The sequence below is a fragment of the Monodelphis domestica genome, chromosome 2 (assembly GCF_027887165.1).
Source record: "Monodelphis domestica isolate mMonDom1 chromosome 2, mMonDom1.pri, whole genome shotgun sequence".
Taxonomy (NCBI): domain Eukaryota; kingdom Metazoa; phylum Chordata; class Mammalia; order Didelphimorphia; family Didelphidae; genus Monodelphis; species Monodelphis domestica.
In genome coordinates, this window is record NC_077228.1 from 191903425 (window position 1) to 191919438 (window position 16014).

General features: G+C 34.7%; 1 protein-coding gene across 10 annotated transcripts in view; it reads right to left on the reverse strand.

The window, feature by feature from the left end:
- The window catches only part of LUC7L3 (LUC7 like 3 pre-mRNA splicing factor), a 55986-nt gene that overhangs the window by 24975 nt on the left and 14997 nt on the right, over positions 1-16014 (reverse strand). For 4 of the 10 annotated variants that reach the window (XR_008916346.1, XR_008916344.1, XR_008916345.1 and 1 more), the window contains exons 5-11: positions 15733-15807; positions 15549-15653; positions 14375-14536; positions 12072-12355; positions 10896-11056; positions 6956-7096; positions 5291-6850 (exon numbers count right to left, since the gene is read on the reverse strand). Coding sequence is in view for 3 of the 10 variants with exons in the window: in XM_056816603.1 (XP_056672581.1) it covers positions 6660-6850; positions 6956-7096; positions 10896-11056; positions 12072-12355; positions 14375-14536; positions 15549-15653; positions 15733-15807 (1119 nt within the window). In the remaining 7 variants the exon portion in view is untranslated. Of the gene's footprint in view, positions 1-4918; positions 6851-6902; positions 7097-10895; positions 11057-12071; positions 12356-14374; positions 14537-15548; positions 15654-15732; positions 15808-16014 lie in introns of those variants that run through there. The other 6 variants (XR_008916347.1, XR_461980.3, XM_001364224.4 and 3 more) reach the window with 5 other exon arrangements.

Consider the following 16014-nt stretch of genomic DNA (forward strand, 5'->3'; position numbering starts at 1 on the left):
GATCTATGATACTTCCCAGTCTGGAAAGTGATTTATACATACCAGCTATTCCAAAGCACTGAAAGTGCAGGAGCACACAGGTATATACACACATATGAATGCACATCGTTTTTTAAAGGTGTCTTCAAATATCTGTCCCATACTACTAAGCTCATTGAGTTGGAATCAGAAAAGACATCTCTTTTTTGGTGTTGCCCCCTTCCCTTAAATCTAAAACAAAGATCTTCATGTGGTGGGTACTTCGTTGGGAAAATATTAGAAATATAAAAATGTGCTGAAGGTGGTCTGTTGGCCTGGCATTTCTCAGCACAGCAGGCTCATTTATTTGTAATGGTATCGTTCTGAAAGAAAGGTTTCACTGCCTATGGCCTAGACAAGGAAACAAAAGCATCAGTTTTCTGGCAGACACCCAAATGCAAATTACTCTAAGATAAAATGAGATAGCACAAAGAAAAACCGCTATTAGGACCCCAATTTTGACATTTGAGAAAGATATCTTTTTCATCTGTCATAGACACAAAGTAGGAAATTCACTCACCTAAAACAGGGTGATTTTCTAAAACATATGCTATCAATTTCTCTATTTACCTAAACAATCTAGGACCCCAGCCCACTCCCTGAATTCATAACCAATCACTTGATGCTTACCCTAAATTTTGCACTATATATCCTCATATAAGCATTGTGAAAATTGTCCTGCACAATCTTTTAAAAAATAAAAGATTTGAACTAAAATAAAATGCCTAAATCCATTGACCTGGAAATCCCACTGCAAGGCATATAATGCACCTCCCCTCCATCCCCATCAAAGAGATAAAAAGTAGGTCCCTACATACACCAAAATTATTATATAGTAGCTCCTTTTGAGCATTAAAAAAAAAAGGAAACCAAGCAGATGTCCACCAAATGGGAAACAGCTAAGCTCTGTGGCATAAGAATTTAATGGATTATTACTTTGTTAAAAAATAAAAGTGAGGGGGCAGCTAGGTGGCTCAGTGGATTGAGAGTCTGGCCCAGAGACAAGAAGTTCTAGGTTCAAATTTGGCCTCAGACACTTCCTAAGCTAGGTGAACATGGGCAAGTAACTTAACCCCCCCATTGTCTACCCCTTACAACTCTTCTGCCCTAGAACTGATATACGGCATTGATTCCAAGACGGATGGTAAGGGTTTAAAAAAAAAGTAAAAATGAAAAAGAGAAATAGAAAACTTATAATATGAACTGATGCAAAATGAAGTAAAAAGTGGAAAAACAATATTCATATGTCAATATAAATGGAATTTTTAAAGCAACTGAAACTGCATGCTGTGTAATTATAATTACTTAACTTGGCTCTAAAGAAGATAGATGACTGAGTACTTCCTCTTCTTTGCAGAAATGGGAAACTATGAGTGTGGAATATTACATATACTATCAGATCCACCTGATTGATGAGCTGGTTGGCTTTACTCAACTTCCTTTTTTCCCCTTTTTCTCACAAGGTCTGACACAAGAGCGGATTTGGTGTCCCAAAAGTTCTAATGCAGTTTAAAGCTATCAATATCAATAAAAATAAAACAAAGGACTTGCAAGTTTGGTGCAACTTCAATTAAGAATACCCTTCTAATTTTGCTTAAAAAAAAAAAAGAATGTTAATAAACATAGCTTTCCAAATTATTCTTTTGCAATTTTCCCTTATTTCCAAGTCCTTTGAAGTTCCTCAATGACTTTAGTATGTAGCTCATTGAAATGCTCTGCACTCTATTCCTAAGACTTCAATATTCATCTTGCTTACTATTTACAAACTACTCAGATTCATGGAGGAACTTATTTCCTTATAAAGATTTGACCTCATCTCCACATTTCAGCCACATAACACTAGTATTAAGATCTTGCAACTCACCATCACATAAACTATAACACCTCTAAAAATCTAACCTCTAAAATTTTTTCTCAAAAATCATTATGTCTACACTTGTACAACTTCCTCAGTCACATAAAACCTATTTTTTGACACTTATTGTGACCGCTGGTATTTCAGCTCTCTCATCTCCCATTTCCCTTCATTCTGGATACAAAGGACTCCCCTACCCTATACTCACCTCAATAGAAACTTACTTTGATGATATACTAGTACCCAACATCACAGGTTTTCTTGTCTTATGCTGATGGCAATTCCCACCTTGCCAATAATCTTCTATTCCAATTAAATCCTGCCATCTAGTTTCTCTGCCTCTTTGCCTTCCACAAGAGCAGAATAGTATGGAATCACAGGGCGGAACAAGTTGATTTCAACATGATTCTGTATCTTGTTCCCCACATTTGACTATTATATATTATAAACTTTCCCCTAAACTTACTCAACCTCCTGACCTTGTCTCACTCTCAAACAGAAGATGACCACTTATTTCAGGTCAAGACTGGCCATGTGTTCCTTCAATTCCCCTCCTCTAGACTTCCAAGATTTTCTTTGCTTCCACTCAAATACTTTCCCCTTAAAAAGACAATTTAATTTTTGTAACTAGCAATGGTCCAGCAAGTCTGCAATTAAAAAAAAAAAAGTAAAGCTTCCTGGGAAAGAAACACGATTTTGATTCTTCAGGCATACAGAAGGTTTATGAGAACTACTGATGCAAAGAGGTACGGCAAACCCTTGCATATGTTACATAAAATTACAAACAAAACATTTAATACAGTAATAAAGCTAACACTGGAGTGGCACGAGCTTCAGACTGGAGTTAAGATTCCTGGATTTGAGGTAACTGTAACTTTAATGACCAGCCATGAATGAACAACAATGGACTCTATTTTCAAGGTTCACTGATAAGGCTGACACTGACCTCAGTTAAAAAATCAAAATGTTAAGAACACTCTTAGTATTTGGACAAATGGTTTTTATGAAATTTATATAATCCTTTCAGCAGCCTTCTACTCTAGTCTTTATTCTCTAAAGATACAGTGGTGGCTCTTAGCAATTCCATCCTCCCCATTAGGTAGTAAAAATTTGCTCACTGAAGGTACAAACAAATTATAGCCTAAGCAGAGCAAGTACTAAACAAAACATATATGCACTTAATTTAAAAACTTCAATTTCATACATAGCATTACATAAGTTCCTCCACTAAAGTCTTACTTGAGTACTTCATCATAGCCTAGAGAGGACTTGTTTCTCAAAGGCTATGACATCAGGGCACAAGTCTGGTCAAGTCCTATTAAGTTGGGCAAGTCTCAAGACTGCCATCTATTGTCTATGGGCTAATTTAGCTAGTTCAGAATTGAATTTTTGCCAGCCAAAGAGGAATCATAAGGTAGCATGGGAGCTGTGGAAGCCTTAATTTAAATTAAATTAAAAACAAAATAAGAATCCAAAGAGAGGATATAATCTTCAGAGGAGGAGCTTCTCATAATTTTGAAATTATGGATCTTTGAAATAGCAAAATATTAAAAGATGGTGATTAAAAATGACTGCTTAGCTTATACATTTTAAATCAACATTAAAAAGGTAGCATCTCCAAAAAGCTGCAAAATTTAAAAAACTCTCAACTTCTGAAGTTATAATCAAGTGTTATAAATACATATCAGTAATGAAGTTAAAGCATTTAGAAATATCAATACACCCATTTTTCTTTATTTCCCAATAATGAAAACATGTCTGTGTGTGTAAAATATATCACCAACCCATACTTTATTTCAAGTTGTGCTTGCAGAGTTTGCTTGATAATTTTAACATGCCTACATGCCACTTGGAAATTAGTCACTAACCTACTGCAGCAACCATTTTCTTACAAATAAGTTAAAGTATGTGTAGATACTTTGAAAAACAAAGTGCTATACAAAAAATGGCAGGGTTTTTTTTGTTTGTTTTTTTAAACCAATTCCAGGGTCAGGAAAGAAACAAGCATTTGTATAGACTACCAAGTGCCAAGTGCTATGCTATGTGCTTTACAAATATTTTCTCATTTGACTGTCACAACATCCCTGGGAGATAAATGCTGTTATCTCCCGTTTATAGTTAGGAAAGTAAGACAGAAGGTTAGGTGATTTGTTCAGAATCATACAAGCACTAAGTGAGGCCAGATTTGAACTCAGTACATTCTATTCACCATGTCAGCAAGCTGACTCAGTCAGTCTGGGAAGATCCTATCTCTTCCTTTGGGTACATACTCTGGCAATAAATGATTAAATGTGATCTGTCTGAGCAGTGTCTTTTCTTCTGACTCCTCCCTAATTGCCAATGATATCTCTTATAAACTTTATTGTGGTTATTTTTTATGTTCCTCACCATATGTCACTATAACAAGATTAGACAAAAATTTGAACAAACAGGTTTGAATAGATAAACCAGCAATACATGAAATACTCATTTTTCTAAAGACAAGAGGATCTCCCACTTAAGGAACTGTTTTAGTTTAGTTTTTTTTTTTAAACACCCTTATACTGTACTATATAACCCATGTTTCAAAACCAACCTATTTACCAATAGACAAACAGGACCTGCACAGATGAAAATAATCTTGAAATTATTCTGAAGCAATGGTGGTGTTACTTTAACAAAACCCTTAACAGTTACAAGAAAAGGAAAAAAAATCAAAACTAGAATTTCTAGAACAATCCTTTTTCACAATCAAGTATAAGGGATGTTGGTTTGGTTAGATTATCCTTTGCTTTAAATCATTCAAGTACAAAGGAAAACATTATAATACATCAATCAACTCTATGCATCTTTACTAGAAAAGTATAAGTCAGCTTTATTTGTAACCACCTAAAATTGCAGTTGAAGAGTTTAAATTAGTTGATCTTAACAGTATAGATCAAATTGCTGAACAGTACACAAGCACTGTATGATCATTCAAACTAAATTGGGGGACTAGTTTGGAGACAATAACTTTATTAGGTAAAGTTTTAATACTAGAACTTCTCAATGACAGAGACAATCAAATTTGTAACAGAAAGTTCAAAGGTACTTTATTTTCACTTCTATATCAAGAAGCTAAGTATAGCAGTTGTAAAAATGGGATTCAGTTTAGTTTGATTCACACAAATACTAACATTTATTCCTGTCTTCAAAGTCCAAAAATGAAAACTCGCAATTAAGCACTGAGCAAGTCACGTGTTTAAGTAATGTTTATCTTTAAAAGTCTTATTAAAGAAAAGAAAATATGATACAGGACCTAAATTCTCAGTGGCATATAAGCTATTAACACATGTTCTGAACTCTGGGAGGTCACATCAAGTCCTGAATTTATTTTTAATAAAAAAAAATTCTAACTGAGCTTTATACTTTTTCTACGCCACTACAGCTTTCTTTCACCTCATTTTAAAGTCGGTCTTCACTTTACGCTGTCTTCAGAATTCTTCTGAAACTCTTCAGATCATAATCCTACAATGCAAAATTATGGGAAAAATGATAATTAGACAACATATAAAAAGCTCTGATTTTAACTACTAAATGCTGGCCCAGCCACTAATTGCTTAGTGTAATCAACATTTGTGGGTGAAAAATGTTTGAAAAAGATCCATAATTCAAGTTATGTAGGAGTGTATCTTTAAAATAAATGTACCTATGCATAGATATATGTGCTTGTGTAGATGTGTCTATACATACTGTAAATGCACTGTTGTTTTATTTGAAGAAACTAAATGCCCTGAGAATAATCTTTTAATTGGTACTTCCTTTCATTAAAAATATTTGTTCCCACAAAAATCTCTACCAGCCCAAGAATTGAAAGATTATAGGTTTTAAGAACATACTTGTATCCTGATTTTTACAAGTTCTTTAAAAACCCAACTTCTTATATATTTTGCCACTCTATCCAGTTAACAGTTTCCTGGCATTTTGCAAATAGCTGGTGCCTGCCCTATCCAATTATCATTTGCTTTACATATCAGCCAATAACTATTCTGTATACCTATTATGGCTGACTTCAAGTTCTCCTACACAGTAGGAAATATTAAAGACATACCTCTCAAAGACTTGAATTGCATTGAATGTAACAAGGCGATTACTGAGTGTTTATTGTATGTTAAAATTCTTTAAAGATATCTAATTCTGGGCATCACTGCATCCCTACATACAGTTGAAAAAAAATTCCATTCTGTTAACATTAGATTTACACACAATACACAAAAAAAACCCTCTGTGCTTCTTGTAAACAACGAAAGAATACACAACAGTCAGCTTAAAGATCACAGGCAATAGCATTCAAACATGGATGTGGGTAGAGAAAGGAGTACCTGGCATGAGTACCTGCTTAGTTTGACTGAATCCTTGATTTTTAATTTGGCTTTTCAGGGGCCGCTCACAACACCAACGCTGTGTGAGGTATGGTAGTCAGCTGCAATAATTCATAAACCCTACACTTCCATCAATCCAATGCTACTGGCTCTCGAGTTACAGAACAAACTGCATTAGAATGCAAGGCAATAAAGCAAAAAACTAGAAACATCCTTGACAAAGAAATACTAGCAGTTTAAATAAAACAAAGTAGTCCAACATGTGCCTCAGAAATATTTAAGTATTAAAGCAAATGTCTCTGCCAAAGTACCAACACAATATGGACTTAATACCAAAAAACAAAAAACAAAAAAAAATAAAAACAGTTCAATTTTTTTTAAAAAAAGAAATGACAGCAAAATCCCTAAAAAAAAAAAGGATAATTAAATGTTCTATGGCGACTAAATTACAAATGTGGGCAATAGTTCCAAAGAGGCACACTTAATGGGGGCACGAGTCTGCTACAAAATAGCTGAGACAAAACAATGTACCTCAAAATGTTTTGCAGGACTACACTGTCTTTTCCTTCAGAAGGTGCTTTTGTATGTCTTCTTACTCGGCTTAGTTCCATCTTCATCTGTGCATACTTACGCTGCACTGTCAAACAGTAACAAAAAGCCCTAATCAAAGTGAGAAATAATACACTTACCTCTGTCTGATCTGAGGTCTTATCAGATCAGTTTTAATTGGACTGAGTGTCACCTTCAGATTTAATGTCTTCACTGGTCCCATTGACCTCATTCTTAGCATCACTTTCCTTCGATTCAGTATTTGGGTCTTCACTCTGTTTTTCTCGACTACTGGACTTCACACTACTTTTTTTATCATCTGATCCTCTTTTGTCTGTCATGAAAGATATTTAAGCAGATTTTAAAATAAAACACAAAAATAGTTTATTTGTGAGAAGCATAAAAATATGTAACTTTTGGGAAAAGGACAAAGCCAGTATCTATAAGATTATAATAAGAAAATGTAAAGGAAGTAAAATTTAAAGGAAGAAAGGTACAGAAAAGGGACATGTGGGGCAAAATTTACCAAACTGAAGAGTCTAATATAATTAGATCCTCTAACTTAGAACAATAGTGAATTTCATATCAAATGGTAATACTGGCAAAGTTACAACTGTACAAAGTAGGTTAACAATTCTGATAAAGATTTAAATAGCTCTCTCTCCAAAAGGCTAAAAAAAGTTTATAGGTAAAACTGACTATTTTACTGGGTATCATATTTACCCATGAAATTATACAAAGATATAGAAGACTATTACATATAGCATTAGTATCTGATAAAATATAAGTACATAACAAAGACTGTAAAAAAGACAAGAGACTATTAAATCCTAAAATTCTTCCAAGTTCTAAGAAGCTGAACAAACCGCCTTTGGCCTCACAAATAATGCCACTCTAAAAGTATTTTTCCAAGAAAGGAAAATAAAGTATGAGTCAACTGGAAATAAGATTGAACAATGCCAATTTGTAGTTTTCCTAAACGTTTTTAGAATGAAAGGAAGCAATGCCATGCTAGAGATAGAACCAATATCTAGATCAAAAACATTTCTAGCTGTTCTAGAATGCCCATAAGGAATGCCCAAACAAAAAAATTTCTAATGAAAATCTACCATGTTAAAGCACAGCAGGAACTTTCTTTGGATTAAATTTTTTTAGTTTGTACCACAGATGAGAAAATCTGCTGTAGCATAGTTCTACAATTCATAAAGCAGAAAAGTTTCAAGAAAAGTAATGATTGAAAGAAGGTTTAAAAGACAACATTTTTATTAGGACAGAACACCAAATAACAACTGAGGGAGGACAAAGACAAATCACAAATTTGATTAAGATCATTCAAAGAACACTGAAACTGAAGACTTTATGTAAAGGACATCCACTTTAATATTTGCAGGTAATTCCAAAGCTATGGACAAGTAGCTATCTTCGGGACTCTGTCAACATGCTTCATGTTCGCCAATGTGCACTGTGGAAACTTGTTCAGGTACAGTGTGCTCTAACTAACCTTGTGGGAAAGTCTTTGTGCCTTATGGGCTTCTCCGATGCACAGGTAGCTCCAATATGGAAGAGTCGTCTTGTTGACCCGCAGAGGACTAGTAGTCAGTCCAATAATCTTATCTTCTGCCCTATATAAATATGGTAGATCTTAATAGTCCTAAGGACATCCACAAGGTGTAGTGGATTTCAGGGCTATGACAAGAATGGAAAACTCTTCAGATAAAGAGAGTAGCCTATACTAACTTGTATTACAGAAGATCTGTAACCATCAAAATTCTCTCATCATGGAATTAGAGACTGTTTCCTATAAAGCACTCTTGAGGATACTGAACTTATACAACATGCCTTTATGAAGCAGTGTACACTTCTGTGACTATCACTAACTGACTTGTCCATAAATCACAAACTGATAAGTATGTGTACTATATATAGCATTTTTATGTCTTTAAACTGCTTCTGAATAAAATTCAAAAGCAGCAATATTATTTTGGCAATAAGTCTGGATTCTTAGAAAGATGAGTCTTATAATAAGAACTGTTTTGATCAAAAAGTTTTTTTCCCTCCAAATATTACCATGTAAAATCCTATACTCTGTCCTTACAACTTTGTTTAAATGATTTTTTAAAGTTCCTTAAACTTTATGGAAATTTTTGCCTTCTATTTAAAATGGCATTTTGGTTGTTGAATCAGTAAAGCCAATTCCTTGGATAAGTTATGATTGGAAAGAAATTAATTTAAGGCTAATGATAACAAAAATAGCTAACATATAATTCTTAAAGCACTATGCTAAGTGCTTTATAATTATTATCTCACTTAATCTTCCCAACAATTCTGTGAGGTAGGTTATCCCCATTTTACAAATGAGGAAACTGAGATGAACAGAGGTTAACTGACTTGCCCCTGGATCACACAGCTAGTAAATGCCTGAGGCTACATTTTGAACTCCAGTCTTCTTGACTCCAAATCTGGAGTTCTACTCATTACACCACCAGCTATCAAGGATTAAATCTTTTCTCTATAATCTTATCAAAAATTTATATAGATTTTTAGTCATATAGGCAGTCACTACTCTATTCTTAGGTAGTAATGACAAAAACTATATTTAATGGTGGAAAATGAATGAACTGCAAAGGGTAGAATTTAATTAAGTATTATTAGACTTAATGGATCACTAGCAATCACAGTCTGGACTCCAACAATATTAGCACTGAGAAAGATCCTCTAAAAACAATGAAGCAGAGTTCCAAGAAACCACTAGTTTGATCTCTGTTGTCAATACAACTTGGATTTTGAGGGCTGATCTTTTTGCCAATAAAACACACTATCCTGAAAGTCTTACAAATGAAGATCAGACAATTAAAAAAAAAAATCGATGCAATATGAAGGTACATATGACATTAATTGCCTTCTGAACCAGAGATTCACCACCCAGGTAGTAAATTGTCAGCAAAAAAGATCGCAGCTTGATAGTAATTGTGTGATTAAATGCTCTAAAATTATTTTTTATATTTCGTATTCTTTTGAATAAGAGAACTAAAGAGTACTGTAAACCTTCATTCCAGTTTTTTTTAATGGTATACACATAAGGGAGAACTTAGTTATTAATATAGTATATATCACATATTACTATATATAAAATATATATTAATAACATATTTAAACTTCTTCTGTGGACCTCTTATTCATCATTAAAAAAATTAAAGAGATAAGAATAGGAATCCAGGGTAAGACTATGATACTTATTTATTTCCATACTAGGAAGGAATAAAAAAGCATTGTATGAAGACTAGCATATGTACTTTTACGTAAAAGTACATACCAAAGCTATTGATAATCAGATATGGACACAAGTAGAAGGAAGGTAACAATCAAAAGGCTACCAAAACCAGGAATGGGCTTTTCTTTTACAACAATTACAAACTATACAAGACAGGAAAACATAGAAATTTTTTTTAGGGAGGGATAAAAAAAACTAACAACTTATTAGTCTTAAGACTAACAAAGAGACTTAACAGTACAAAGAGAAAGCTTAGATTTAAAGGAATATGAACAAAAAATAAGGCAAAAGTAAAAAGAGGATCTCGATAATGAAGAAAAATGACTTACAGAAAAGCCAAGAAAGTTAGAAAGTTCTTGGGAAGACATGTACAAAGATAAAAGAGATGCTTAAGAATGCCAGGAAAAGCATAAAAGAGTGAGGACTAATGGAGAGGAGAAAAGGAGCATATTTGGTCAACATAAACAATGTAGTTAAGGCTTATCTAAAAGTTGTTTTAGGTGTTAGAATATAATTATTAAATAAAAATACCAATATGGTAATTGACACACTAAAGAACTTCCATTAAAACATACCTAATAAAACGCTTTTATTGTCCAAAGTTAAATACTATTGTCACAAATAACCAAAGAAGGGCAGTGCATCTTCAAAGTGTTACTTTCAGTGTGTAGCACTAAAAGATGCTATCAGAAAGGGATAAACACCAAGCTAATAGACACTACCTACATTAGAATTTTAGAGTAAAAATAAACATTAAGTTCCTTCTGCTTTATATTCCAGTGGTTTCTCAGGTAAAGGAGTTTAGATGGGAGTGGTGGGGAGAGAGAGAAAAATTTCTTATAGAATCCTCATATGAACTAACCTTTTTCCTTAGATTTCCTATCTTGCTCTCTGTCCCGACTTTTGCTTCTATGCTTATATGATTTCCGATCTCGACTTTTTGACCTTCTTCGGTCTCGACTCCGAGATCTATGTTTTCTTTCTGATCTCTCATGGCTTCTGCTTCTCCGTCGATCTCTACTCCTTAATCATTGAAAAAAGAAAAAAATTGAAATTTTAGCCAATGTTACAGTCAAAAGTATTAAAAAAAATTTTTTAGCCTTGAGGATTTTCAAAAAAGGCAAAGCCTACTTTTTAGAGGAAACTGCCTTAAGTTATTTGCCTAGCAGTATATTTTTTATCATTTACAACAAAGTGTAAATGCCTGAAAGGCTTCTTTTCTTTAGAGCAAAGGTTCTTGACCTGAGGTTCATGGATAGATTTCAAAAGATCTTTGACATCTTTTCTTTTTAAACCTCTATCTGAAATTTAGTATTTTCTTCATTTAAAAATATCATTTTTAGAAGGGACCCAAAAGCTTCAACAGACTGGCCAAGTAGTCCATGACACAAAAAAATGGTTAAAAACCATTGCTTTAGTTATATTATACTTAAAAATTTGGCTGCTTCTAAAACAACCATCCCTTAAATACTCATTTAAACAAAACAGCTAAGTTTTGATCATATGTTTTCAAGTGACAGGAAGAGAAATGCTAATTTAAAAAATTAGAAAATGAAAAAAATAACTCATAACATCAGAAAATGAAAGAAATAACTCATTTTGGCACCCCATTTGACACAATAGTGCTGAAAAGGAACTTAAAAGACTCATTTTTAAAATTATACTGTCTGATTGCAATAGATCAGATTAAAGATTTGATGACTATTCTGATAAAACAGGATTAATCTTTCTCTTAAAATCAATTTCAGCATTTAATGATCCTACAACCTTAAAAGAAAAGGGAACTCAAGGGTTGAAAGAACTAACCTTATGCCTAACCCTACCCACAATCAGTAAACCAACTACCTCAAGCTCTCTAAATCAGTTAAGACTGGGGGTAAGACAACTTGCATTACTTAATTTCAAAAGATATGTTTTGAAGAGCGATGAAGAAAAATATGTGGATTACTTTGTATCACCTTCCTCTACAATTTAAAACCATCAAATCCAAGCTACTCTCTGTGGGCAGCTATAAAGTTAACAGAGGGTACAACATTACCTGCTCCGCCTTCTTTCTCTACTTCTTGATCTTTTGTGATCCCGGGACCTACTGCATCTTCTGTCAGAGGTCCGGCTTGAGTGCCTACTTCGAGAACGACTCCTCTTGCGTCTTTCTCTGTCTCGAACCCTCTCCTTTTCCCTTTCTTCCTCTTCTCTTCGTCTCTTTCTTTCCCTTTCTTCCCTTTCTCGTTCCCTCTCTTTCTCTCTCTCTTCTCGTTCTTGCTTTTCTTTTTTTAAACGATCATCACGTTCGGGTTCTTCAGTTCTTTTCCTTAACTTTTCCTAAGGGAAAAAAATTAAGATCCAAACTTCTAATTATTCTTAAAAGACATGTCAGGGGGGCAGGCTGGGTATCTCAGTGGTTTGAGAGCCAGGCCTAGAGACGGGAGGTGCTAGGTTCAAATCTGGTCTCAGACACTTCCCAGCTGTGTGACCCTGGGCAAGTCACTTGGCCCCCATTGCCTAGCCCTTACCACTCTTCTGCTTTGGAACCAATACACAGTATTGATTCCAAGACGTAAGGTAAGGGTTTAAAAAAAAAAAACTGCTCTCTCCAAAATTACCAATGATCTGATGGATCTTTTCTCGATCATCATTCTTCCTGAAGTCTCTGTAACATCTGACACTGTAAACAACTATCTTCCTCCTAATCTCCCTTTTATAGGTTTTCATAACATTATTTTCTCCAGTTCTCTTCCCACCCTAACCACTCTTTCTTAAGTCTTTGAGGCTTACATCCATCTCTTTCACATATACAAAGCTTCCTTCCTGTTGCCTCTATAGTATAAAAAATAAACTCATTTAGTTGGCTTTTAAAGACCTTTACAACATGGTCTCCACATATTTTTCCAGCTTCAGTATACATTACTTTCTTTTGTGAAGATTAAATCTAGCTCTCCCCTGCTTATAACAATGACGGTACTTAGCTCTTCCTTGATTGTGAAGACTGAATAGTAATCCTCTATTTGTTGACTTAATCCCCAGAAATGTAAGCACAGTACTTGAAGTTGAGTGGGAAGATCTGCCCATGTTAGATCTGATCACCAAGGGTGTAAATCTCCCACTAAAGAGGCTGCTTAGTGACCCCCTCCTTTCTGGAGGTGTGAAGCCTCTAGAAAAGGCCCATTGTTTTGAGACTCTTTCCCCCTGGCTGGGGCTTAGAATTTCTTCTAATTGGTATCAGCGGAAGCCAGAGTCTCTCTCTGTGTCTCTCTCTCTCCCCTTTTCTCTCTTCCTTAATATCTTCCTTCTATTATAAATAAACTTCCCAAAGACTTGTACAAGAATATTCATAGCTGCACTCTTTGTGGTGGCCAAAAATTGGAAAATGAGGGGATGTCCTTCAATTGGGGAATGGCTGAACAAATTGTGGTATATGTTGGTGATGGAATACTATTGTGCTAAAAGGAATAATAAAGTGGAGGAATTCCATGGAGACTGGAACAACCTCCAGGAAGTGATGCAGAGAGAGAGGAGCAGAACCAGGAGAACATTGTACACAGAGACTGATACATTGTGGTACAATTGAAGGTAATGGACTTCTCCATTGGTGTCAATGCAATGTCCCTGAACAACCTGCAGGGATCTAAAAAACAATATCCACAAGCAGAAGATAAACTGTGGGAGTAAAAATACCGATGAAAAGCAACTGCTTGACTACAGGGGTTGAGGGGATATGACTGAGGAGAGACTCTAAATGAACACTCTAATGCAAATACCAACAACATGGAAATGGGTTTGAATCAAGAACACATATGATACCCAGTGGAATTGCACGTGGGCTATGGGAGAGGTGGTGGGAGGGAGAGGAGGGAAGAAAAGAAAATGATCTTTGTTTCCAATGAATAATGTTTGGAAATGACCAAATAAAAATAACAAATAAATAAATAAATAATAAATAAATACGACTTCCATAAATTCCATTTACTTTAGTAATTCATTTTGGTGTTTAGAAAATTAAATCCCTGGCGACCACCTATATAAATATTCAGAGTCCAACCATAATTAAATTTAACACTTTCCCCACATACTACAGACCAACCAAACTGGACTTCTCCCCATTCTTCACACATAACACTTCCATCTCTCACCTTTGTACCTTTGCACCACTCATGTTACCAGCTAGAATTCCTTCCTTCCTTGACTTTGCCTGGTAGACTCCTTGTCTGCCATGGAAGGTTTGACATAACTCAAATATCACTGTTTACACATAGCCTTTCCTGATCCCCACCAATCCTGACCACCTTATAAGTGTTTGGTAATTTTTCTCAGTGTTTATAATACATATGTTTTAATACTTACTTTTAGTTCTTCTACAGTGGCTTTAATTTTGGCATAGCCCATGTGTTGTTTTCCCATCAAGTGATCGTCTACTCGGGACTGGGCATCTCCCACTATTAAAAAGGCTCCACACACTTCACAAACTTCCATCTGTTTTTCTTGAGCTGCGAAACTCTCAATAGTCTGAAACAAGAAGTCAGTTATAACAACATGCCCCCCACACCCCAAACTAAAGACAGGCACAAAACAAGATCTAACCTCCAGAACAAGGGACACCAACCTTTTAATGAGGTGCTACTTTTAATTTCCCTGAAGCCTGGAGATTTGGGGTGGTGGAAGAGGGCGCCTCAGGGGATGTGTTGACAGTAAAGTCTTTGAGCAGAGCTGGAATCCTGGCAAACCTCAGTAGGGGGCATGGAAATGCCAACTTGGAAATCAAGCAGGAAAGGATTTGAAATCTAATGGTTAGGGAACCCTGATCTAAAAAAGTCCCTCTCATCAACAACCTGTTTTTCAATAAGACTAAGTTTAAGCTTGAGGAAACATGTTGTTGTATGGATTCAAGGACATATATATTATCCCTTTAAATATCATAGCACATGTTATTTGGAACATGGCAGATTATGCATAAATTAGCCAAACAATGCAAACTGAGCACTTGAAATTCGATCGATATTTTGTCAACATGTAGTATTTGGATATTTCCCAATTAAAGGGGAAGACACTGTTAGAGCACTTTGTTTCACTAAATAAAAACACTAAGTAATTTATTAACTTTTATGAAAATGTGACTCAATGGAAAAGCATATAAATTCTCATCTTAAATTCTATTCTAGTGCCTCTAACACTATGTGTCACTGACATAGAAAATTTAATCTGGTCTTTCCTCAAGTTTTCAAGACTATATCTATTTTCCATAGATCAGTCTAAGTTTAGAGAAGTTTATAATCACAAGGTTGGTCATACAATGATAAATATTTTTGGCTAAAACTCATACAATGTAGAGTGGAGAATGATCCATCACCAATGCAATAATGGATCTTTTGAAGTATTAAATGATAAATGAATACTTGTAACCTTTTAGGGAGGGGGCTAAGAGGATGATGATGTCTACACGATGTTCTTATACTACTCAATTCTCTCTGAAATTCTCACACAAATACAATGGATAATTTAGAATGAAACTGTTACTCACTGACGTTGTAGATCTAAGCAATTCTCTTTCTTCTTTTAATTGTTCAACAAGTTTCATCATTCCTTGGGCCTCTTCTACCTTTCCTTCAGAACCCAATTCTTCAATCTAATAAAATCAGAAATAGTCAGACAGTTCCAAACAAATAACTTCAACATTTTTTTTGAATTATAGCTGTAATACTTACTTGTTGCAGAAGTACATCAATTTTGTCAGTTAGAACTTGAATTTTCTCTTCATTTTTGCCAGTAGGTCCAGCTGCCTGATCAAGAAATAATACAAAACAACACCTCATGAAGAGGAAATAATGGCAAACTTTTATATTCCAACATCATACTGAATACTTTGCAAAATAAAAAGCTTAACCAGAAGTAGTTAGCAAAATTCATTTCTTTCAGATTTCTATTCTTACATTAAGCATAGAGAATATTACAGTTCTCAAATTTCCTTGTTAGTAAATTTGATATCA